Source organism: Apaloderma vittatum, unplaced genomic scaffold (assembly GCF_000703405.1).
Source record: "Apaloderma vittatum isolate BGI_N311 unplaced genomic scaffold, ASM70340v1 scaffold2281, whole genome shotgun sequence".
In the NCBI taxonomy this organism is placed as follows: domain Eukaryota; kingdom Metazoa; phylum Chordata; class Aves; order Trogoniformes; family Trogonidae; genus Apaloderma; species Apaloderma vittatum.
In genome coordinates, this window is record NW_009698297.1 from 32,203 (window position 1) to 57,235 (window position 25,033).

At 42.2% G+C, this 25,033-nt stretch overlaps 1 protein-coding gene across 1 annotated transcript in view; it reads right to left on the bottom strand.

The window, feature by feature from the left end:
• Positions 1–16,527, bottom strand: part of OTC (ornithine carbamoyltransferase) — a 26,799-nt gene extending 10,272 nt beyond the window's left edge. Inside the window, exons 1-4 of the mRNA XM_009877944.1 lie at positions 16,398–16,527; positions 15,751–15,832; positions 6,182–6,269; positions 2,029–2,182 (exon numbers count right to left, since the gene is read on the bottom strand). Coding sequence (XP_009876246.1) covers positions 2,029–2,182; positions 6,182–6,269; positions 15,751–15,832; positions 16,398–16,517 — 444 coding nt within the window. The 5' untranslated portion in view covers positions 16,518–16,527. The remainder of the gene's footprint in view (positions 1–2,028; positions 2,183–6,181; positions 6,270–15,750; positions 15,833–16,397) is intronic.
• Positions 16,528–25,033: the final 8,506 nt, after the last annotated feature.

The following is a 25,033-nucleotide window of genomic DNA, read 5'->3' on the forward strand; positions in this document are numbered from 1 at the left end:
GTGGGCCTCGGCTGAGCTCGCCCCCATGCCTGCCCCTCTTTCCTGGGTAGGAGAACAAGAATGGAAAGTGGGGCAGAAACCGGTGGTGCAGCATGCCCTCGGCAAAGCTCTGGCAAGCTCTGGGCTAAGGAACATGCTGGAAAGACTAGGGGAGAGATGAGCACAGTTGGAGGAAACAGTGCCCTGCTTATCAGGTTGACTGGGGAAGTGCTGCAAATTTTAAAACGCTTCCATGACTGTCCAAAAGCTGAGTCATTCCTTGAGATCTCTGAAAGTGCTCACTTTGTCGTGATACCCCTCCACAGCAAAAGTTTTCTTTTGCTCGAGTACCAACTGTTATGATCGTGTTGCCTCATCACGAAAAATGGGCAGGGAAACTCCCCAGTGCTTAATCCAACAGGACACCCACCCACTGCTGCTGCCGCCCTAGGTATTCAAACCAAGGAGAAGACCAGCCTGCGGGCTCACGTTCACCTGCAGCTTCTGCTGTGGCTGCCTTACACAAAAACACGATGGAGGAGAGGCAGAGGATGAGCAACAGGGCACACACTCATTTTGCTGATCTCCATTGGTCTCCCCTAAGACCAGTGGAGATGCATCTCCAGAGGGTGATTGAGATGCTCGGCCATCTCTCTTTATTGGCTGGAGTACAGGGCAACAGGACTCCGAACTTTGGTGCTGTAGTCAGCGGCCTGGATAAAACCAGGTTTAGGGGCAGAAATATCAATAGCTGTGTAGACTATAAGTCACAGATTATTCCTGAAGCCTGTTATTCACAAGTAATAAAATGCTAATAACTAAGGCATTTGCAAGACAGAACTCCTGCAAAACACAACCATAACATTCACCTGGTTTACAGTTGCTCAGTGTTTAAATAAAATGGTGATATTTAATGATCAATGACATTCTTGTTACCACTTACTGTCTTATGTAATTTGAACAGTTCATTGGAGCTGGCTTAATGTGGTCTTACAACTACACCTTACCCTGAATTTGTCTCAAGTTCACCAACCTTTGCTGGTCTCTTCATGTTAAGTATTGAAAATCTTAATGTGAAGTATTGAAAATCTTATGAAAAATATTAATCCAAGTAAGGAAAAAGTAATTTTCACTAAAGATATGAGTCTTTCTGTATTTAGAGTTTAAGGCATGAATAATTTACTTTTACTCTCACTAGACCTTTCCCACATACTGAATGTTCCCTAGCAAAGTCTTTGACTGCTGAGAAACACAGCTGAATGAATCAGGAAATTATCCTGCACTCTCTTTTTCAAGCAGTGTGATTTTTATTCATTCAGAAGATAAACAAGGTCAGAAGAGTTCATCATAGTTGTCAGCCAGCACTGCAGTATAATAATCTTTTTTATAAGCCAGTACCTCGATTGTAAAAGAGCATAGTCCTTCTGTTCACAGATAAACATCTGTTATCTTATGTGTAAAACATTATCCTGCTTTAAAATCAACTATTTCATTAGATTAAACTACAAAAAGTGATTTTTTATACTATTTTTTGATGTAAGCAAAGTTTAAATAGGTTTAAATGCCTGAACACTAGGCTTTTGCGCTAGTGGCATCAACTGGCGTTTCAAAACAAATCTGTTCAACCAATTTCCTGATATAAGGGTAGTCATTCCTTTTAAACAATTCCTAAGTTAGAGAAGAATCAGGAGTGAACTACTGAGTTTTTTTAAGTCAGTGGAAAAACTTCCACTGGCTTTGGCTGAGCCAACATCTAACCCTTATCTTAATATGTAATGCCTACTGCACATTTTTTGAATTGCAGCCTAATTCCAATGAAGTACTTAATTTTATGCTTAATTTCAGTCCCACTACAGCTGATAAGACTAGGTAATTGTTTTAAATTAAACACGTCCTTAATTATGTTGCTGGATTAAGATCTCTTTAAATAACAAGTGTCACATAATTACCACTTAGAAAAATTTACAAAAAATCTGACTTCCCCAAACACTTACCAAGACCAAGACTTAGCAAAAAAAAAAAAGAAAAAAGAGAGGATTATATTGTTACCTGAAGAGTTAGGTAGTCAGCTAAAATCTGGAGAGGATGGTATAAATCAGACAATCCGTTGATTATTGGGATTGTGGCTTCTTTCGTCATTAGGTCCAGATCGTTGTGCTTATAAACTCGAGCCAAGATTGCATTTGCCATGCTAGACAGCACCCTGGAGGATGGCAGAAAATACCCAAGTCAAACATAATAAAATATATCCCTGTTGCGCTTTTCAGCATGCAACACATAAATATTAATGAGAAGAGGTAATGAATCAATTTTATTTCAGCTATCTGAATTATTTATCACACCTGCATAATACACTTAAATGCAGACATTTAACAAGCTGCTAATAAGTAAGCCGTTTTATTTATTAACAAACTATAGTAAGTAAATGAAAACTGCTGTTGTATTTTATGTGTTTTTTCTCTTTAGCATTTGACTGTAGCTACAGATGTAACATCAGTAAATGTTAAGGTACCTGAAACAAGGTAAGAGATTGCATGGCACTGTAACATTTCAAGAATTTGATAACTTCAGAATAGATAAGGTAGAAGATTTCTTGAGTCTTTTAGCAAAGAACAAATGTAGCAGTGATTGAATATTACAGTGCCCCTGTATGGTAGCCTGAGCTTTGTGAGAATTAGAAACACATGCCTGTCTCATGTTACCACGATTATTTACTGGTCTTAAGGAACACAGAAAGAGGAGGCCAACAACACCAGCCTGTTCTTTCTCCTACGTACACACCTGTGTAGACACACGTGGTATCCGTGTTTAATGCCCAGATTTGAAACTTGGTATACACGTGGGCATGCACCACTCTGGCCTTAACCTGACTTACTAAAGTGTGAAAGACTCAGAGATTAGCATAGTGGATTAGCATATGCCCTGAATTCTTTAGATAAATTAAATATGGATCAGAGCTCTGCATTTCTCTGCATTTCTGCGTTTTAATCAGGCCCTGAAGCCTGACTTTGAAGTAGCATTTTTTGCGTTTTCATGTTATCTCTAACAGGATCTTAAAACAAAACAAGGCATAGATGGAACAGAAGAGCATGAAAAATTCTTGCAGTATCTGTCTTCCTGATTACCCATGAAGAATTCCGGTATCTCCTCTCCTGTGGCAATATGGCTAGTGCTGTGAGCTTTACACAGACAAATCTCACGATGAAGACAGTAACAAATATTTTCGACTGACATCAGACATTCCTCACACAAGTAAAACTCTTACACAATGTTACAAGATTCCCTGTAGAGCTCTCTCTGAAGAAAAGACCTCCTGATAGCAGCTACAGGGAACTGAACTGATTGCAAGGTATCGCAATATTTACTGTTTGCAAGGGAGGTGGTGGAACAGTTTTGCAGTACTTCTTCTTAGCTCATGAGTCTCTTTTCCTCTGCATGTGTTTATTTTAGCTTGAAGCATATGACTGTGGAAAACCTGTTCTGTTCTGAACTAGTTATCAGGGATGGGATATGTAGTCTCTTTTGTTAGCCATCTAGCAGGTTTCCACCCTAAACAAGACACAGCCAATCCCATCAGCCAAGGAAAAGAGGCAGTCACACTGGGAAGTGGCCCATTTTTCTTAGACTTCTTTTTTAGAAGATCAGGACAATTTATTCCTACCTGACACGACTGATGAAGAATTTAGAGAAGATGGTTCCTCTACAGGGTACGCTGTTAAAGGATATTCAGTCATAATCAATTATCAGCTAGTGAAAACTGTTGGATTTTCTTCCTTTATCTGTTAAATGTAGATACTACATTTATTAGATGCTTACCAGTAAGACATCAGACAGTCCCTCTGCCAGCATTTCTAGATGTCATATCTTATAGTAGGAAACTCAGGTGGAAACTGAGGTTATTCTTTGTGAAATCAAAACCATACTGAACATAGATTAAAAAAATACACCTCATCTGAGGAGATGAGCTCTCCTCTAATCAAATCAATTTAAAGAAAACCATGTAATGTTGGGACTGCATAGGAGAAAAGACCTGGCTAGAAAAAATGTTTTAGTAAAGGTGAAGTTTTGCAAACTGAGGCAGAGTAAGCACAGGCTCATGAGGTGACTTTTCACTTAAGGTTCCAATGTTAATACCAACTACAAAATCTTTTTCTGTTTTCATTCTGTTTGCAAGACTGTGAGCCTATAAACTTCAAAATCCCAGAGCCTGGAAATACATAAGCGTATTGGAAAGCTGCATATCTCTCTTTTCAGAATGACTTTTACTTCTACAGAGAAAAGCTGGAAATTTTTACTCAAGTGTATCCTCTGAGGAACCCACAATTAAATATAAATAAAAGTATGCCTTTTTGGCATGGCTAATCTCTGAATTTGAAAATGCGGCATTTGTATATATTCTGGGTAGAATATTGCTATCCAGTATAGCTTTTGGTTTGTGAGGTTAAGGCCACATGGGCATGTGGCAGGTCTCGGGAAGCAAGGAGAAGTAAACCCCTTCCCCACAGATGCAGACATTCATCCCCTAATAATGTCAATACACTGGTAAAATCATCCCGTGAGTTCTTCAGCACTGCCACGGAACCTCATGGCCATTGAGCTATAGCAATGCACAGCGGAACCACTCTACAGTGGAAAATACAGATACAGTACTTATATTTCATTTCACGTAACATATCAGACATGCTAAACAGCACTGAAAGGCTTAGAGCTACTTAATGGGTGGTAACTTTTTGCTACTGTATCAGCGCAAATGTAAATGTCTGGTGAATCATGGAAGAACTGTATTATGAGCAAGTAATAAGTCACTAAAAACATGTTCGCAGCAAAAATACTTTCAACCCTTACCTGCAGCAACTCTAATAAAAACTGGGACTTTTATAGATCTCTGCCCCTTTTGCTTTAAGTCTCAATCTCAAGTACTTCTAAGGCCTTCAGAGCCCTAGACACATGGCTGTAAATATTTGAAATACCCTCTGGGTCTACTACAGGCACTATTTTTTTTTTAATTCTTACATTAACTAAATGAGGTTGGCACGTTATCCTTCATTCAGAAGTAATGCCAAGGAATTAACATACAGGTTGTTCTTTTGGGTAAACTGCTCAGCCTTGATTATGCAGTCAATGATAATTCTGCTAATGAGAGCAGAAGTGAAGCAGAGCATGAGGGGCTCTGTAAGGACTTGGGAAATCCCTCCCTCCACTGTAGCAGGTGTGTGCTGTGATTCTTGACTTTTTGCCGTATTTCTTGTATCTTACTCTCCTTTTTTTCCTTTTGTTTGTGCAAAGGTCGTTCAAGAGACCGTTATCCTGTTTTGGAAGAAGAAGAAACAAAAACTAGCCTATACAAAACAAGTTCATTTATGTATGAAAAACTGCTGTGAAAAACAGCATGAGCACCTGCAAAAGACAACCTCATATTCTGCCTACTTTCTGCAACAGCGAAGAGAATCCACTGGGCAAAAACTCTGAGCTCAGTTCTTCCCTGGTATGGCAAAGGGAGTAGAGTGCTAGCTACCTACCCCTGCATGCATGTGCGACTGGGCATGATTAAGATCTTCCAAGGGTGCCAGTAAGAGACCAACACCACAGCCCAGCCTCCACAGCAGTTCTGACAGGGGGTACAGGTGTGAAGGAGGGCACGTGAAATCAGAAACCGGTGGCAAACTGTTGGTCAAGTTTGGCACTGCTGAAAGAGTGGGAGCAGAGTGTCCTTCAGTGCCAGTCTGTCACTGCTGGTAGGCTAAGGCCCACCAGGAGCTGGCCTAACTCAGATAAATAAAGTCCTTGCCTTTTGATTTTGCTTTTTGATTTGCCAGTCAGCTGAACTTCTAGTTCTGTGAGGAGCAAGAGAACCAGAAAGGTCCAGTCTTGTTTGAATATATGTGCTGTCGTCAGTGGAGCTGTACTACTGAGGTTCATAAAGTGTTTCTGTTTGTGTGACTGTCACTCCCATTAACACTCTATGTGCCAAATTTGATCAAAATATTTCCTGGTGTGTGATGTTTTGGGGAGCTAGAGTGGATGGAATGATGTTGTACTGAACTACAGATTCTGTGAAATGATCTGTAAATACTTAAGAAATTTAGAGTGCCTTTTGACTTTTTCCAGAAAGAAGATATTAGCTTCCAAAGTTGAGTAAGACAGGTTTCAGCCTGATCAACTACAATATAGAAAGTGATCAATCAAGTGACATTTTTCCAACCTTGCTGTATCTGTGAGACTCTCATTAGTGCCTAGATGTATGTCTTGTGTTGTAAGAAAGGAAGGATGTCCTCCAAGGAGAGCAAATCCTACAGTGAAGACAAATAAAAAAAGAAATTAAATGCCAGCACCTCATATTTACAGCCAAGATTCAAAATCTTCTTCATGTAAAATATATTTACAGTAATAAAAGTAAAACTCAGCAGAGCATCCAAATGTCTCAAACACAGGCTAACACACAAGACACAAATGTATTCTGGAATAAAAGCACTCAAATGTGATGCTTCGCTGAAATCCTTAAGCATGAGTTCTGATTTGCATTCATAGGAAGAGTCATTCAAGCTGCTAGGCTACATACTGCCAAAAGCATCACTGTGGCTCTCTGTTATGAGCTACGTAATCCATTCATCACACCGAATTTTCACTTCAAGGGACTTTGCATCCAAGAAGGGCCATCTAAGTCACGAGATGTAATTCCACATCCATGCAAGAAGCTTCAAGTATAGTCACTCAGACAGAAAAGCCTAAGTCTCCTCATAGACTATAACAAACTAGAGCTTGATCACAAACAACCAAGTGCCTTAAAAATTACAATGTGACAGAGAGAAAAGGAAAGATTCCAGGCACTACCAGCATCCCCTCCACCCTGCAATAGTTAGGAATTTACAAGTTGAGCCAAGGAACTGGATGGATTAGGTCTGAAGAATAAAATCCATTCCTGAACAGGAAACCACAGAAAGACCCGAGCATCACTTAACAATATAAAACACTTTGGGGAATGTAAAAGGTGTCTGGACAGTATTTTGGATAAAAACAAATGACTTACTAAAGGCAACTCTCAGGTTCTTTCTTGCCTTACTCCTGTTGTACCACCACAGGCACCTGAGTGTGAGTGAGACTTGAGTCTCCCTGCTTTTGTGCGGTTTAAGCCTAAAGCCTCCCTCCACTAAAACTCAGTGTAAAGTCCATCATGGCCACATATGTTTTATAAACTGTCACAAATGGTTTAGCCTAAGTCTAGCACAGGACACGGGGTCCTACAGCTGGGGACGTACAAAGTGTGGGATCTGAACTGGACTGTAGGTAGCCCTGTAAGGCATATTCTGTGCACTGGGGAAAACTTTCCGTATAAGAACAACTCCCTTCTAGTAGAGAAACTGTCAGGAAGGGCAACAAAGTTGATCAGGGGGCTGGAGCACCTACCCTGTGAGGACAGGCTGAGAGAGTCGGGGTTGTTCAGCCTGGAGAAGAGAAGGCTCCGGGGAGACCTTATAGCAGCTGCCCAGTACCTGAAGGGAGCCTGCAGGAAAGCTGGAGGGGGACTGTTTACAAGGGCACGTAGTGGCAAGAGGAAAGAAAATGGTTTTAAACTAGAGCAGGGTGAATTTAGATTAGACATTATTAGGAAGTTCTTTACTATGAGGGTGGTGAGACACTGGAACAGGTCAGAGAAGTTCCCTCTCTGGCAGTGTCCAAGGCCAGGCTGTATGGGGCTTTGAGCAACCTGGTCTAGTGGGAGGTGTCCCTGCTCACTGCAGGGGGGTTGGACTAGACGACATTTAAAAGTCCCTTCCAGCCCAAAACATTCTATGAGTCTATGATTCTATGAAGACAACACTGCAGGGGAGTGAGCCTTTTATGGAGACAAAAATCTAGAAGGAAGCCCATCATATTTTTACCGCCAAGAAGAAAAAGGCTGCATACAGCATGGAAGAGCAGAAACCTCCCTTCTCTACTAAACTGTGATCTCTTGGAGGTGCTAAGAAATTTCATGCTGTTAAAAAAAAAAAAAGAAAGAAAGAAAAAAAGAGAAAAGAGGAAAGCGGGGGGGGGAAGAAAGAAAAAAAGGTTAAAAACTGCTTGGGCTAGTTGTAGCCATTAGATGGCACTGCAGACATAACCAGGACTGCAGCTTCAACGCGGTATTTGTACAGGCCTGCCGAAGATTAAATAAAAGTTGATCCTGCAGCTACTCTTCAAAAGAGGACTAAACCGGTAGCGAGCACTGCAATCTTTTCACAGATAAAACCAAGCAACCAGGTGCAGGCGGCAGGCTTGGGCCTCACAACTGGCCCCCAACACAAAGCAGTCATTATTAACTTCGATCCCACATGCGCTGCAGGATTCAAGTGAGGTCTTCCACTTTGCATCATTTCAGCCAATCTCTAGATTTTGAAATGAAATAGATAAAAATAATATTGGTAAAACATTGCTTTTTGACTGCCTCGGTTTCCTTGAAAGTCACATTAAAATTAATGATGCGCCAGACCCCACCTGAAGGGCAAATCTCTGCTTCACCTAGCGAGTGTATACTCATTTTATTGAATGGGCTTGATTTTACTTTCCCTTTGTCATCATTAAGGATTTCTCTAAATCTCAACAAGATTAGAGTCAGACACAGCAAACTTTTAGGAATCAAGTATCACTTATTTTCCCATTACTTTTTGCTGTTAGAAAAGCTCTGTACATTTCCCTGTTGCATTGCCCTCCTTTCTCGGTTATTCAGAAGCATTTCTGTGTTAAGGCAGGAAAAATGTTTAGGTTTCCTCAAATACTTTCACCTCTTCTCTGCAGCTCAGACACAAACACTGTATTTATCAGAACGTGTATGCCAACTGTTGCCTAGGCACTGCAGCCTGTCTATTCAGTGCAAGTTTTTAAGTCAAGGCCTCAAGGATGAAATACTGTTTGTAGTAATTTTTCCTGTCCAGCTTCCTGTGGGTTTTTCTGAAGTCATATAAAATTGTGTCAGTGATTTATTCCCAACAAGTTCCACACAATACAATAGCTTTGAATTTTAGGCTTCAAAATGCATACACTTTGGTAGATGTTTCACAGTCCAGGCAGGGTCCCAAGAACATATTCTGATTTCTTAAAATGATACCCCGGTAGAAAAAGAGGAATTTGGCCATTTATTCACAATTGCCAGACATCAGGTAGCCCAGCTGGAGCTACCACCTGGAGTCTGTGTACAGGGCAGAGTCCTAATGTGTTGGACTTTCTGCTCATGAACCAGCCATCTGTCCCGGGCTTGGGAACATATTTCCATCCAAAACTTTCCATCTGGAAGTACGGGAGCTCCGTGCTCTAGCTTTGTATATAGCTGCAGAGACGGAATCTTTCCTTCAGATTCTTACATCCAGATTACTAGTAGAAAGAAAAAAAAATGACTACTTTCAAAGATACCCAGGCACCAATTCAGCAAATAAGCGCACGCTGGAGTCCTGGGTTTAACTGGGCGATCTAATCTTCTTTGCAGTCACAAGCCAAAGCCACATGCTAACTGTTTATATGAATCTTGGTATCTTCAAGAAACTGTATGAACTGTTCATATTGCAGAGGCAGAATAGACATATCCACACTTCTCATTACTGTTAGGTCTAAAAAATGGCCAGTTTTATGCCTCAGGCTGAGGCACCTCATGGAGCCCACTTACGCAAACTCTTTCACACAGAACACGAGTGCTGGTGTTTGTACAGACATGGGTTAAATTTACATTCCACCCTGTCCCTGCTCTTTTGGGCAAGTAGATGGGCTAAAGTGAACCCTCTAGTTCACTTGTTGAATAGATAGTGCTGGGACTGCCCCGTCATCAGCAGAAGACACATCGAGCCATCTTTTCAGACTTAAAGGAAGGATCCTTTTTTATATTTCAAGACACCTGGACGTGGTTTTGTTAGTTTCCTCACTGCCTGACAGGTTTTATGATCTGGAAAGTATTATTCAGTTCAGACTGATAACAAAAAACTCTTCTAGGCAGTAATTACAGGAATATTCCCAAAGCATAAGTTTAAAATCTGATTTTTAAGCCCTTTTTTAAAGCAAATTTTGGGGGGTTTTAAGCAGTTTTTTAAAGCTGTGTGGAGAGTAAGCTGAAAGAGTAGTCTTGCCCCCTCTTGGCCTCAGGGCCAAGCTAAATAATATTAGCCATTCCAACAAAAAACAGACCCTGTATTCTTGCCACACAACACCACCTCTACTACATTAAAACCTACAAAGTAATGAAATTATTTATGTGGTTGTATGTCTTCAGGCATGGATGTCATGTTCCTCTTACCCTTCTATATAAGGGGAGCGAGTTGGGAGTAATTCCACTAAAGCCAGCAGCAGTGAACCTCTATAAAGCTGTTAAGACCTTGCATATTACAGTGCTCAAAAAAGAAGGCATATAGAGCTTTTCTGCCTATATTGTTTCCTCTTGATTTCTACCTTGTGACACATTGCCTGCATCCAGTGCCTGTGACATGGTTGGATTTATTTATGAGTTGTTCACTAAAATGCAACTTTAGCTGAATATTGTAAGAGTAACAATGACAATCAGAATACTTTACACCAAAGCTATAACAAAACCAAACCATTCACCTTTATGCTATGCCTGAGGATGTTTGTTTTACAAATAATATAGGACAATGTGGAATACCTTTGTTTTCAAAAAGCATGCAAGATTTTATGCAGAATGAGTATGGGATTCTGACTGCAAATAGATTACATTTTCGGGTAAAGTAGGAGAGATGTCACATTTCCCAATATAATAGCCAGTGACAGCAATAAATCTAGTAGGCTCAACAAAAATGGATTTACTTTGCCAATGCCCTATGGAAGTTACTTGCAATTCTTCATCAAACTTAAAACACACCTGCTACTTTTATAAACAGTAAAATAGTATGAGTTTCAGAATAGTGTGTGTTAGGAAAAGACTGTATTTGTTCAAGAGAGTAAAGGGGTAATGAATTGTACCACAAGGAGCTGTACGTTACGCAATACAGTCGCAATGTCACCTGAATAAAACAGGTCAGAGAGACAGAGTGTTGCAAAAGCCACAAATGTCAACTATTCTCTTACAATGCACTGTAAATTAATGTTTTCATAATCTTTGATCAATCTTGGCAAGTGGGAGAAGCATTCAAAGACTCAAAGAAAACAAATGTCATCCCTAGCTTCAAGAAGGGCATGAAGTAGGACCCAGAGAAATACAGGTGGGTCAGCCTCACCTCGATTCCCAGAAAGGTGATGGAGCAGAGAACCTTGTGCACCACTTCCAGGCAGATTAAGGACATCAAAATTAATGGGGAGTAATCAGTATGGCTTCACTGAGGGGAAGGCATGTTTGACCAACTTGACAAGCTTGTGTGATGAAACAACTGGCCTGGTAGATGAGTAGAGAGTGGTGGTTATTGTGTGCAGGGACTCCATTATGACCTTTGACACTGTCTCCCGTGGGATCCTCATTGACAACCTGTTGATGTATGGGCTGGATGAGCAGTGAGGTGGATTGAGAACTGGCTAAACAGCCAGGCCTAGAGGATGGTGATCAGTGGACTAAAGTCTAGTTGGAGGCCAGTGACTAGCACTGTACCCCAGGGGTCAATAGTGGGTCCAGTTCTATTTGACATCTTCAATAATGATCCAGACTATGGAGCAGGGTGTGTTCTCAGCAAGTTTGCTGATGACACAGAACTGAGAGAAGTGGCTCATATGCCAGAGGGTTGTGTTGCCATCCAGAGGGACCTTGACAGGCTGGAGACATGGGCTGATGGGAACTCCATGAAGTTCAACAGGAAGAAGGGAAAAGTCCCGCACCTGAGGAAGAATGCCACCATGCACCAGTACGTGATGAAGGAAGCAGATTGGCAGAAATGCACCTGGGGATCTTGGTGGGCACCAAGTCTCACGTGAGCCAGCAATGTGCCTTCCCAGCAAAGGTGGCGAATTGTATCCTGTGCTGCACTAGACAAAGTACTGCCAGCAGGGAGAGGGAGGTGATCCTTTCCCTTTAGTCAGGGCTGGTGAGGCCACACCTGGAGCATTCAGTTCTGGGCTCCTCAGTATGAGAGAGATGTGGACATATTGGAGAGGGTCAATATGTCCATGTTAACAGAAGGCCATAAAGATGACTAAGGGACCAAAGTATCTTTCATAAAAGGAAAGGCCAAGAAAGCTGGGACTGTATAGCCTAGTGAAAAGAAGCATCAGAGAGACTCTTGCTAACGTATATAAATACCTGAAGGGAGGGTGCAAAGAGGACAGAGCCAGGTGCTTTTCAGTGGTGCAGTGGGCACAGACTAGAATATGGGAACCTCCCTCTGAACATCAGAAAACACTTTTTTACTGAAATGGTGACTGAACACTGACATATGTTGACCCAGGAGGTTGTGGAATCTCCATCCTTGGAGCTATTCAAAAGCCTTCCGGACATGGTCCTGGGGAACTGACGCTAGATGACCCTGCCTGAGCAGAAGGGTTGGATCAGACAACCTACAGAGGTCCCTTGCAACCTCAAATGTTGAGTGATTCTGTTTATTTTTTCAGTAACAGTGTTCTTTATAGGCTTAGGGACAGCAGGACCTCTGAAAAGACTTCCATGGTGTTAATATATGGCACTGATCTCCTAGACACTGCACAGAACAGATTCTGTAATTAGTGTTTTCCAAGTCTGCTCCTTTGTAGTCTAACCCATTGGTTTTCATCTGGTTGTTCCTGAGAGCTGCAGTTTGTTTAGATTAATCTCATCACCAGAGCCTTGTCCCACAAGTGACCTCTTTCAAGATATTAAAGGTGCAACTCATGAAAAATACTATTTGAGATGACTTCGGTATTTTATAAATAAACACTCCAATCCACTTCAATGTCCTCTTTCAGTGGATATTAGGAAATTGGTATTAAATCAGCTTATTTAGGTAAAAGGAAAACATGTGACACCACATTTGTTTTTCTCTTGACAGAGAAGTCATGTATGTTAAAAAGTAGCTGAAATGTGTAGAGTTTCCATGGACTGAAAAAAACCTTGAGTCTGCCTTTGAAACAAAGTCTTAGGCTTAGGAGACTTAAGAGCAATTAACTGAAGGTGTGAAGTTAATGCACAGAAGTTAAACTGCATTAAACTCCCCTGTGGAATCTCTCACTCAGAAATAAATTAGTTTTATTTCACTGGAGCTTAATCCCTCTTAGATGAATTTATGTGCATTAACTCCCATTCTTAAGTTAATTCCTTTGAACTTTCCTGAGCTTCTCCTTTCCATAAACCTTCGAAAGCCAAGGACTAAGTAGTGCTTCCCTCCGAACACAGAAGCATGAAGGATAAACAGTCAGAGAATTTGTCACTACCTGCCCATGTACCAATTTGGCAGGCAACTAGAAACTAGACTAAAAAGTCCAGTATGAAAAGGTAGGTGGTCTTCACAGAAAAGGGATGCACAAGAGAAACCAATTCATAAGTCCTGCTTACCTGAAGAATACATAAAGAGACAAGTCTACATAAAGAGCGGAATCAGCAGGTAAATGGCTGTGCCCGAGGATACAAAGGCAAATACAGAAATGCTTGCAGCTAATATATCTGCTTTTTACCTTCTCCCTTATACCTTGTAAAGAACTGTGGATACTCAAGAAGTTTTCTGTGCCCTCACTAGTGACAATTCAGCCTAAGGGATGCTGGGTCAACTTAAACGTGAGAAAAGTAAGCTTCTCCTTCCTTGATGCACCACCAATTCATAGTTACTCCTTGCTATCATGCAAGCCAATGAATTATTTATTTCAGTGGTCCTATTGACTTCAGGACAACTACAATGTATATCATGATATGTACAGTTGTAAGAACAAGTATGTGAACCTCTTTGAATTTCATGATGTTCTGCATTAATTTGTCATAAAATGTGATCTAACCATCATCTAACTCAAGAGTATTGGCAAATATAATTTGTCTAAAACAAAAACACAAAACCAGTTCTGATCCTCCATGTCTTTATTGAACACACTCACTCAACATTCAAAATCCTAGTGGAAAAAGTAAGCGAACTCTTGACCTCAAAAAAGCTAACTGGAGTCAGATGTTAGCATACCTGGAGTCTTGTTAAGAAAATGAGTTTCGAGGTGTGGACTGGAGCTATGTTGGCTGATAAAAAACACTCAAAATGTTTGAGTTTTCTCCACACAAGATTTACGCTTACATGAGCCATGCCTAACCAAAAAGAGCTTTCAGAGGATCTATGATAAGAATTGTTGATTTACATAAAGCTGGAAAGGGTTTACAAGGTGGTTTCAAAGACCTTAGAAATTCACCACTCTACAGTTAGGCAAACGATCTGCAAATGGAGACACTTTGGGACTGTGGCCACTTTACCAAGAAGTGGGTGCCCAGTCAAAATTACCCCAAGAGCACAACAAAGACTCATCAATGAGGTAAAGAAACAACCCCGAATGACAGCCAAAGAGCTGAAGGCAAAAAGTTTTGTGGACTGATGAGACAAAGAGTGAACTATTTGGAAAGAACATGCAGCACTACATCTGGCATAAAAAAGGGCACTGTATATTGTCATGAAAACATCATCCCAACCATAAAGTATGGCGGAGGAAACATCATGATTTCGGCCTGCTTTGCTCATCAGGGCCTGGCTAGCTTGCAGTCATTGAGGGGAAGATGAATTCCCAAGTGTGTCAAAAAATTCTTCAGGATAATGTGAGAACATCTGTACGTCAGCTGAAACTCTGTAGATGTTGAGTGATGCAACAGGACAATGACCCAAAACACCGGCGCAAGTCCACAACAGAATGGCTCCAGAAAAACAAAATCCACCTTTTGGAGTGGCCAAGTCAGAGCCCAGACCTCAACTCACAGAGGTGCTCTGGAATGACTTGAAGAGAGCCATACACGTGAGATGTCCAAAGAAAATGACAGAGCTAAAGCAGTTCTGCCAGGAAGAATGGGCTAAAATCCCTCCTGAACAATGTGCAGCTCTGATCCACTGCTACAGGAAGCGCCTGGCTGAGGTTATTGCTGCCAAGTAGGGGGTCAACCAGTTACTGATTCCAAGGGTTCACTTACTTTTTCCACTAGTGTTATGAATGTTGAATGAGTGTGTTCAATAAAGACATGGAGGATCAGAATTGTTTTTGTGTTATTTGCCAATGCTCTTGAGTTAGATGATGGTTAGATCACCTTTTATGACAAATTAATGCAGAACGCCATGAAATTCCAAAAGGTTCACATACTTCTTCTTGCAACTGCATATCTTTCAGTGTTTGCAGGACTGTATCCTAAAAGAATAATGTTCCAGTGTCTGATCTTATTAGGCTAATACACTAGAGTCTCCATGAAGCTATCTTCCCCTGTAGGTAATCACGTTACTTTTTTTCCCTATTTTCTATCAAGGCATTACAATGATTCCCAGCCTAAACACATACTCTGAAATGTGACAACAGTAATGCATAATACATTAGAAAAATATTTATTAGAGCTTGCACAGAATTAAATTTGAGAAGCTTACTAAAACAGATGTTATGAAACGTGCATCTTGCCAGTACAACTAGGAGCTTACACCAGAAATGCTTACTTCTGCCATTTACTTTATTTCTGATCTATCATTTTTTTGAATGATCTGGCAAAATATCAGTGACCAAAGTGATGTGCTTGTGACATTGATATGCAAACACAATTGTCTGCCATTCTTTTCATATATTTGCTTTCACAATTTAGGTTTCTCTTGAGTAAAAAACGCTTGACACAAAATTACATCCTTCAGTGCATATAATATACAATTTCATATAAAATTTAACTGTGCTATTGCTCAGAACTACCTGTTTCTGCAGATAATCTTGTTCTTGTGCTTCTCTTCTCAAAAATCATAGCCAAAGATTTTCCGTGCATCAAAGGCAAATACTGGAACGTGAAAATTGAAGGCATTTCAATTTTACAGTCATTATACACTTTACAGTGTGAAATACTTCTTTCACATTCTGATTCAGCCTGAGAAAGTTACACAGGTGTTTTCTTTAACCACAGCTTTGTTCTCCTGCCCTTCAAGAAAATTATTAGCAGTGGAAAAGTAAAAGGGAAAGACAAAATTCTAGGGGCAAAAAGCAACTGCATTTTGGTACTCAATCTGATCTAGCATTGAGGAGAACTCTGATACTAATTTAATCCCAGGCAAGGAAGTGTCATCCATTTCTGACATTTAGTGCTGCACGGCACATGGTGTACAACCGGGAGTTAGCTGTGCAAAGCTGTTTAACCTTTTCACTTGTGAACTCCTGTGAAGTATTTAAAGAGTATCTCTGAACACTTTACAGGAATGCATTTTGTTTTGGAGCATATGATTTATGTATTTAAGAGTGCAGGTGATATGGTTTAGGACAAGACAGCTGAATGGTTCATTCCCAGTACTCTTCAGAACAATGTTAATTTCAACATCTGAATGACCTAAATGACACTTAAAGCATTTTACCTCTCCTTTGTTCTTTATTCTTTCTTTCAAATCTGAAGCCATCCACAACAAATACTTCAGCTCATTTGCTGTGTAGTTCTGTAGAGTAAGGAGGTCACGGCCTTTCAGATGAAGATTCATTTGACCTGTTGGCCTATACCTGTGCCAACAAAGAAAATAATCTATGGGTTTTTTTCATTTGACACTAAAATGTGCTGATGCTAAAGCCAACAAGCAAGCAGCTGAAATCTCTTCCACTCCCCTCATTCATCCCACCTGGATCAGCTTGACGGACTGTGTTAATTAGTTTAAATAACTTTGACTGTCAGACAGTCACAACATGCCACTATGTACTATATCAGTCGCCACTATAACAGTGCCTCAAATTGTACTATAAACTTCACATTAGACTGCTGTGGTTTGAGCCACCCAGCCAGCAACAAAGAACCACACAGCTGCTCGCTCACTCCTACCTCTCTCCTTTTCAGGATGGAGAATAGAAGGCTCAACACAAGGCCTGAGGTTCCAGATTAAGGACAGGGAGGGTTCGCTCACTGCTTATGGCCACAGGCAAAAAAAAGAGTAGATTTGGGGAGAAAACATCCATTTAATTGAGACACAGAAGCAGCACCAGTTTACCAGTCAATTAGATCAGAGTAGGATAGTGAGAGAATAAATACAACCAGATCTTAAAAACTCCTTCCCCCATCCCTCCTTTCCTCCCAGCTACCTCCTCCTCACTAATGGCACAAGGGGGCAGGGGATGGGGGTGCAGTCTGTCCATTACACACTGGCCATGATGCTCCTTCCTCCTCAGGGTGGAGGACTCCTCGCAGTCTTCCCCTGCTGCAATGTGGTCCTTCTCAGGGGAGAACATCCTCCTCAAACTTCTTCAACATGAGTCCGTCCCACGTGGTCACAGATCTTGCCAAACTGTGCCACTGTGTGCCCCTCCCATGGGCTGCAGTCCTCCCAGTGACAAAGTGCTCCAGCGTGGGCTTCCCTGGGAGTCACAGCGTGCTTCAGGAGTGATCCTCTGCTCCGGTGTGGGGTCCTCCTCGGGCTGCTGCATCCTGGACTTTCTACCACCATCAATCTCTTCTGCCTGCCATCTCACCACAAGCCTCAGGGAAATCTCTGCTTTGGTGCCCTTCTCCCCTTTCTTCCACCTCACTGATCTTGGTGACTGCATGGCTGCTCCTCTTGCCTTCCCCTCCTCTCCAAAGCAATGAACTCCCCAACACAAAAAACATTGCACATCGGCTTTCCCCTCTTAAATACACTGATCAAAGTGGTGCTGACTGGCTCAGCCTTGGCCAGAGGCAGATCCAGCTTGAAACCCAGGGAGACTTTCACACAGGAGCCACTCCCACTACCAAAAGACCCACCAGACACAAACCCAACACAATGCCCCATTTTTGATTTTGAAGTGAGTGTAACAGAGCTAGCAAAATTATTTCAGGTACTTCTATACTCAACAGTTGCAGAATAGAACATATCCGACTTTACAAGAAAGGCTGGGCACTTATGGATCAGGGAGCTTCTACCACATCATGAAAAACAGACTACCAAGGCAAGCTGTGGGAATCGTGCTGAACACACGGTGGAAAAATATGACCAGATTTTAGTAAAATGAACTGTTCTTGTATGGGGGAACCTTGCTGAACACCTGGAAGATAAAACTGGACTGGACTTGGGTAAAAACAAGCTGTTCTGAACAAGCCACACAGGATAATACTTGATGAATGCATTAAAAAGATCAGGCCGGGAAACTGCATGGAAGCGTATGTGAACGGACGTGACTAAGACAGTCACTAGGACGAATGTATCAAGAAAACCATAAATAATCCTGTTTGGTTTTATAGTTCAGATACAGAAAACTGTATAGAAGCAGCTCTCAGGGACTCACACACCCACACACATACATTCACACACAACTTCACTTCTGCTTTTGTTCCTGCTTCTAGTTTGACAATAAAAAGCCCTGCTTTCAACTCAGACCAGAGGCTGCCGTCTCCTTCATCACTGCAGCAAGCTACTGAAATCCCGCCTTGGATATCAAGGCTCTTAGTTGATATTCAGGGGGTTGGCTCTAACTTCAATGTGTATACTCTGACAGAAACTTACATCTGTGAACTCATATCTCGTTTCATATCTGTGACTTTATAATTATTATTATTTTTCAAAACAGGAATTTTCTATTCTGTCCAGTTTGGGAGAACAAAAAAATACTTGTACTGCTTAAAAATCTATGCAATTGCTTGCTGCTTTGTCACTCTACTCTCCTTCACTGCATTGTTTCCAGAGCAGTTTTAGTGCTGCTCCTCGAGTTTCTCACTGAAGCCTACAATTCCTTCCAGGGAGTTAGAGATGGTCCAATCTCAAGCTGCTGAGCAGGAACCTCTATTCGTTGTTTTACAACCTGGCACTATTGAGAAGTGGACTGAGAAATATCCACCACTAATTTCTGCACTGGCAGATAGTGAAGCACTAAAACTGGTTACCCAGAGAGGATTTGGAATTATCACCCGAGGAGATTTTCAAGACATGGTAGCTAAGCAAAGACATAGCTGACCTCATATGCTGTTGCCAGACTGCAAGCAGAAAGTTGGACTAGAGGTCTGCTCCTGACCTGTATGTTCCCATGATGATTCTCTTTTATTGCTATGACCTTCAAGAAACATGTTCTGTTCCCTGTTGTCCACCTCCTCTGAAAGAGAGGCAGAAGTGGGCAAATAAATTCCAGAGAAGGAGCACGGGACAACATACCAAAGTTAAAATGTAACAGGCATAATTGCATGGTCAAGCAGTTGCTTATTCCTTTCTGAGCACGGACAGCAGTTACTTCGGACTATTAGTACAGACTAATAAATATTAGGTTATCTCGCAGTATCAGCCACACTGCTTAACTTGTAATGCTCATAGTGGTGACAGCTTATGCCAACATTATGATATAATGTTAAAAAAACCACTAAAAATAACAAACAGCATTATGTGGGAAGCTTAACAAATTGGACTTTACTGGAAAACAAGCTTTACTGCAGCTGTTTTCCAAACTTGCTTTTCTATCATTTCTGCTAACCAGAGAAAGTTCCCACCAATTGCCTGCAGTGAAAATCCAAAGTCCGTTAAAAAATTATCACCACTATAAAAGTGTAGCAAATAAATCACAGAGCCAGGAAAACCACTTGTTTTTCATCTGATGTAATGTAGAAACAAGAAATAAAAATGACTTATTGCACATTAAGATTTCTGTGGATGTGAAATTCCCGTATACTGTTTTCTAGCACTAATCATTTGTTACATAATGCTGTTCAGGATATTCTTATTGGCACTGACATGAAAATCCAGGAAGATGTGGAATTAAGTTTCAAGTCTTTAATTTTAACCTGAATCTGGAGACGTGGCAACCATGAGAAGCAGCTTACTGAAATACTGTCATACAAAGTACTTCTCTGAGGGCACAGGGAACAGGCACGTTTATGCAGGTGAATAAAGAACCTAAAGCCAGGTCACAGATCCAGGTTGACCTGGTTAACTTTGAACCTCGTATCACATCATGATTTTCCTTTACAGTGCATATAGAAACAAAAAAATACCAAAGACGAGATTTACCTTGCAGCTTCAAGGGGAGAATTTCCCACCCCCTCTCAGTACCGGCCGTGATAATTGTCTAAACACATAAGAATTTCCTGTACTTTATTCAGATAGTTATTTATTTATTACAGTACCTGCAGCATACACTGACCTCAAGAAGCAGCATTCCTTCTTGACTGTGCTGCAAAATCCCACAGAAAGAATTAACAGCATTTCCCAGACATTAAAGGTAAGGGAAAATCCTCCAGTCTCCCAAAGACGCAGAGCTTGCTGCCTTGGGAGTCAAAGGAGCACTAAAAATACGGGAAAAAAAGGGCGCTTTTATCTGAAACATTCACTCCTTCATGGGATTCAGTTGCTTTTGTCTCCAAGTTTCTGACTGAAAGAAGGATAAGGATAAGCTTACCAAAACCGTCGCAGCAAGCAGCTGCTGAAGAAGCTCCTCACATTAACCAGCATCTTCTGTTCGCGTTAGACTTCTCAGTCCCACAAATAAAGAGGTACAAAGCTGTATGAAGGCGAGAGCCAGCTGTGCTGCTGTGTGAACGAGGGAGAACCAAGAACCCAAGTCTTTGCTTTGGTTGCCTCAGGCAAGGCTGACACCAAAGCTTTTCTTTGGTCAAACTCTGCAGACAGAGATATTTCCCTATTGCACCACTTGGAGTTCATGCTCTTCTCTGTGGGCCCATCATATCGCACCTCTGTCAATACCATTCTGTCGCAATTTTGTGCTTGTTAAATATTTGTACAGGAGCATGTGCTAGTAGAAGAAGGTGAAAGAAGATTTGTCAGGGAGCAGCACAAGCGGGCCAGCTCCCCCAGGGACGGGATTGGGACATGGAGGGGCTCTCTGGCCCCAACACAGCCTGGGCAGGGACTGGTGGCCCCACGTTGATCTGAAATGAGAATCCTGGCTGAAATGTAGTGCTGGGCAGGGCCATTAAGGCTTATTCATGCACTCAGGGCCATGACAAGAATGGAGAAGGGCTACATTAAAAAATGTGTATTTTCCTGAGTTTTTTTTAGACTCAGTTTTTGATTGTGCTATGGGAGTGCTTACCAGCCTTCAGTGAGGCCCAGAAACTTAAATGCTGCGACCTCCATACCTCCTTATATTAAATTGCTGTATAATCTGATGTTGATCAATTGCTAAATACTAAAGTGATTTCATTTAAAACTCTACCTTCAAATACAATTGTCAGATAAGATTTTAAGCCACCTGCACCACAGGTCATTTTGAAATATGACCATTACTTTCTCATTTCCTTCTCTGTGTAAGGAGAAGCATACTTGTATAAATCAAGGTGATGGCATATCTGCCAAAGAAGGCGATACGTTGAAATTGCAGTGTGAGGATCATATAATTAAAACGCATACAAAAAAAACTTTCCCAGAAAGAGAGACTACCGTGAAAATGTCATGCAGAGTGACAGCTCTTGATGGGACTTGTTCAGGACCCCACACGCCAAACCAACCCTGAGATGCTTGGAAAACTCAGCAGTTGCCGGGGAAAATGTCAGGCAGAAGCAAAACCCAACAGAAATGAATGGGATGACAATGAAAGAGCCAGAAAAGTTGGAGAAGAAATCCAGGCCAGGGTTGCCTTTCTCTGGCAAAGGACTCCCATGGCCTTCAAGCCCAGTCCCTGGGGACTGTGTGGTACTCAGAAGAAACAACGATGTGGGTGCCAAGGCCTCCAGTCTCATCCTACAGCCCCACAGGCAGGGCACAGTGCTAGTGCCCCTTTGTTAGATCACTCTGGCACAGGGACCGCCCGACCTCAGTTCCCACATGCTTCAGTGTTGAAAACAGGATTGATATATATAAATATCTGAGGGGTGGGTGTCAAGAGGAAGGGGACAATCTCTTCTCAGTGGCGCCCAGCAATAGAACAAGAAATAAAGGGTTTAAGTTAGAACATAGGAAGTTCCACCTCAACATGAGGAGAAACTTTTTCACTGTGAGGGTGACAGAGCACTGGCACAGGCTGCCCAGAGAGGTTGTGGACTCTCCTTCTCTGGAGACTTTCAAAACCTGCCTGGATGCGTTCCTGTGTGGCTGCCCTAGGGGATCCTGCTCTGGCAGGGGGGTTGGACTAGATGATCTCTAGAAGTCCCTTCCAACCCCTGACATTCTGTGATTCTGTGATTCTACGATATTCCAGGGCCTGGTACTGAAAATGGAGTAACAGCAGTACATGGGTTGAGGCACATAGGTGAAGAGAGAATGAAACAGTGTAAGAGAAAAGTAGATTAGGATAAAGGAATGATATGGACACAGTCATCTAATATGAACATAAGGCCTCTCTCCTTTCTGAGCTGGCAGGACATCGATCCTTCACATCACCTTTCTTGAGGGGAAGCAGCAGTCAGGGTAGGGAATTTATACAGCAGTGGCTGTGGAGTGGTGCACCATGAGTGCTCACGCACTTCCTTTCCACGTAAAAGAAACGCCTTGCGAGGTCAATGTCCTTTCACAGTTCATCCGCTCCCCAGGATCCAGCCCTGAGGAAGGGCCTCACCTCGGTGCCTCTCTTTTGTAGAATGGGGCTTCAGCAGCTGGGCACCTCCAAGGGGCAGCAGCTGCCAGCCTGCTGCACCCCACCATGCCCACAGCTGGATTTTCCAGTGGTACATGTCTGCTTGGACACTTGGAAAAACGCAGCATAACTGGACCCCTACCAGCATGCCCTCTGCTTCATCTGCATGCAGTGGTTGTCCAAAATCAAAACCAAATGTGCACTCTGTAAATAGCCTTTCCCACCCATCCTGCACTCTGCGGTGGCCACCAGGAGCTCAGTGTCCCAGTACTCACAGACGCTGCTAGTAACTCTGTCATTCCTTGTTCGAAGACCTCCTTACCAGGTCAGCCATCCTACTAGCACAGAGACATTTTGTGAGGTGGCCCTCAATCTCTCCCAATCCGATGTTGATCCACAGATAGGATCCCACAGTCATAAAAACCAAAACCCTGCTGTAGACACCTTCTTCCCATGAATCTCCCTAGTTGTTTGATAACCCATTTGCGTTCTTGGCAACCGCAGCCTCTGGTAACTACAATCTCAGGCATCACTTTGTGTTCAGTTTTATTTTGAACAGCTTTTGATGGATATCCCCTCGCTCCAGACTCAATGGAAACAGTTAGGGCAGAAAGCATCAGAGGGATATTAGGATTCAAAGAGATTAAATCCCTGCCTCATGTAGGGGCAAAAACCACAAACACTTTCTATTTCCTTTCTGAGAATCTGGCTCCTCTTCTTTGTGTGTACTTAATTTAAGCACCAGCCACTGTATTGATTAAGCTCTGCATAAAGCAATGCTTAAATTGGTTGTCCAGGCTGCCAGCTGCAGCCTCTATTGCAGTGCATCATCCTGAAAACAAGACCTTTTTCCTTCAGCAAGGGATGACTTGGTGTATCTGAAACACCCAGGAACAGCAAGAAAATTGAAATCTACGAATGACCATAGATTTTGGGGGAGTGGACTGCACACTAAATATTGTTGAAAGGCTACAGGACCCTGGCCTTATTCCAGTGGGGTCTTGTAGTGCTAGGGCCTGAATCACAGGCCCTGAACTGAAGTTGACCTATAAATGAACCTCACAACCCTACACTATATAGTATTAATCACATAGGTAATGTATTGATGATCTATTTTAGCATATATATATATTGCAATATCAATCTGTAAAAGCTTTGCTATAAGACTAAATGTGCAGTGGGAACTAGCAGGGTGATCTTTCTTTATCTAAAGGCCAGGTGCAAGGCTGGGAACACTAGCTGCCTCTTCCTTTGTTAGAAATATGTTACAAGACCATGAGACCAGAGGCCTGGCTTAGGTGAGAAATATGTGATTAAGGACCGAAATAGATAGAGAGACTCCCTTGTATTCTTCCTTTAGCCCTGGCCAAGCTGTGGGAGGAATCCAAGGGAGCAAATAACACCAGACGTTCCCATGTTCGAAGTTATGTCAAGTTGTTTATTTAGTAGTATCAAAGCTGGACCCTCTTGCAGCGTCTTCAGAGACCTCAGCTACGAGTGGATGCACTGCACAGGGCTTCCCAAATGCCGGGACGGTTCTCCAGAATCCTCAATGCAACACGGGCTCTCCAGTGACCATGGATCTGGTTGATGATATTAGGGTGATTGGTGATGTATCTTTCTTAATAACTATTGCTAAGCCTATAGAGTAATGATTAGGTGCATTATCCTGCTTGTTCTTCTTGCTGCTTAAAACTAGAGTATCATAAGCTTTCACTGCCTTATTCTTGTAATACTTTGAAATAGACAGTAAAATAATCTTATCCTTCTGTTGGTGCCTGTGTCCTTTTCTTCAGGATGCCACCCCTCCCTGGGCCAATTAGCATAACAGGTCTGCACAAATGCCATCACCTAAGTGTCCCTGGCCGGGTGGGTGATTGAAAGTCTCCTCTAGAACTCCCAACACAAGAAGGACATGGACCTGTTGGAGTGAGTCCAGAGGAGGACTACTAAGACGATCAGAGGGCGGAAAAGAAAAGGCTGCAGAAGATCTTATGTTGGCCTTCCACTACCTGAAGAGAGCCTATAAGAAGGCTGGGAATGGACTTTTTAGAAGGGTCTGTAGTGATATACAGGAAAACGCTGGGGAGGGCCTGTTTACAAGGGCACGTAGCGATAGGACGAAGGACAATGGTTTGAAACTAGAGCAGGATAGATTTAGATTAGGCATTAGGAAGGGATTCTTTTCTGTGAGGGTGGTGAGCCACCGGAACAGGTCGCCCGGAGGAGCTGTGGAAGCCCCCTCCCTGGAAGTGTTCCAGGCCAGGCTGGATGGGGCTTTGAGCAACCTGGTCTAGTGGGAGGTGTCCCTGCCCATGGCAGGAGGGTTGGAATCTTCAAGGTCCCTTCCACCCCAAACCATTCTATGATTCCTGTGTACCTAAGGCTATACAGTCATGCCAGTGAAAGAGAGATCAGAGGAAACCTGCTTTTAAGATGGCAGAATCCCAGCAGTGAAAAAAATAAAAGTCCCAGAATTATGTTCTGCTCAGCTGACTGAGGCAGGCCAGCCCGTCCACTC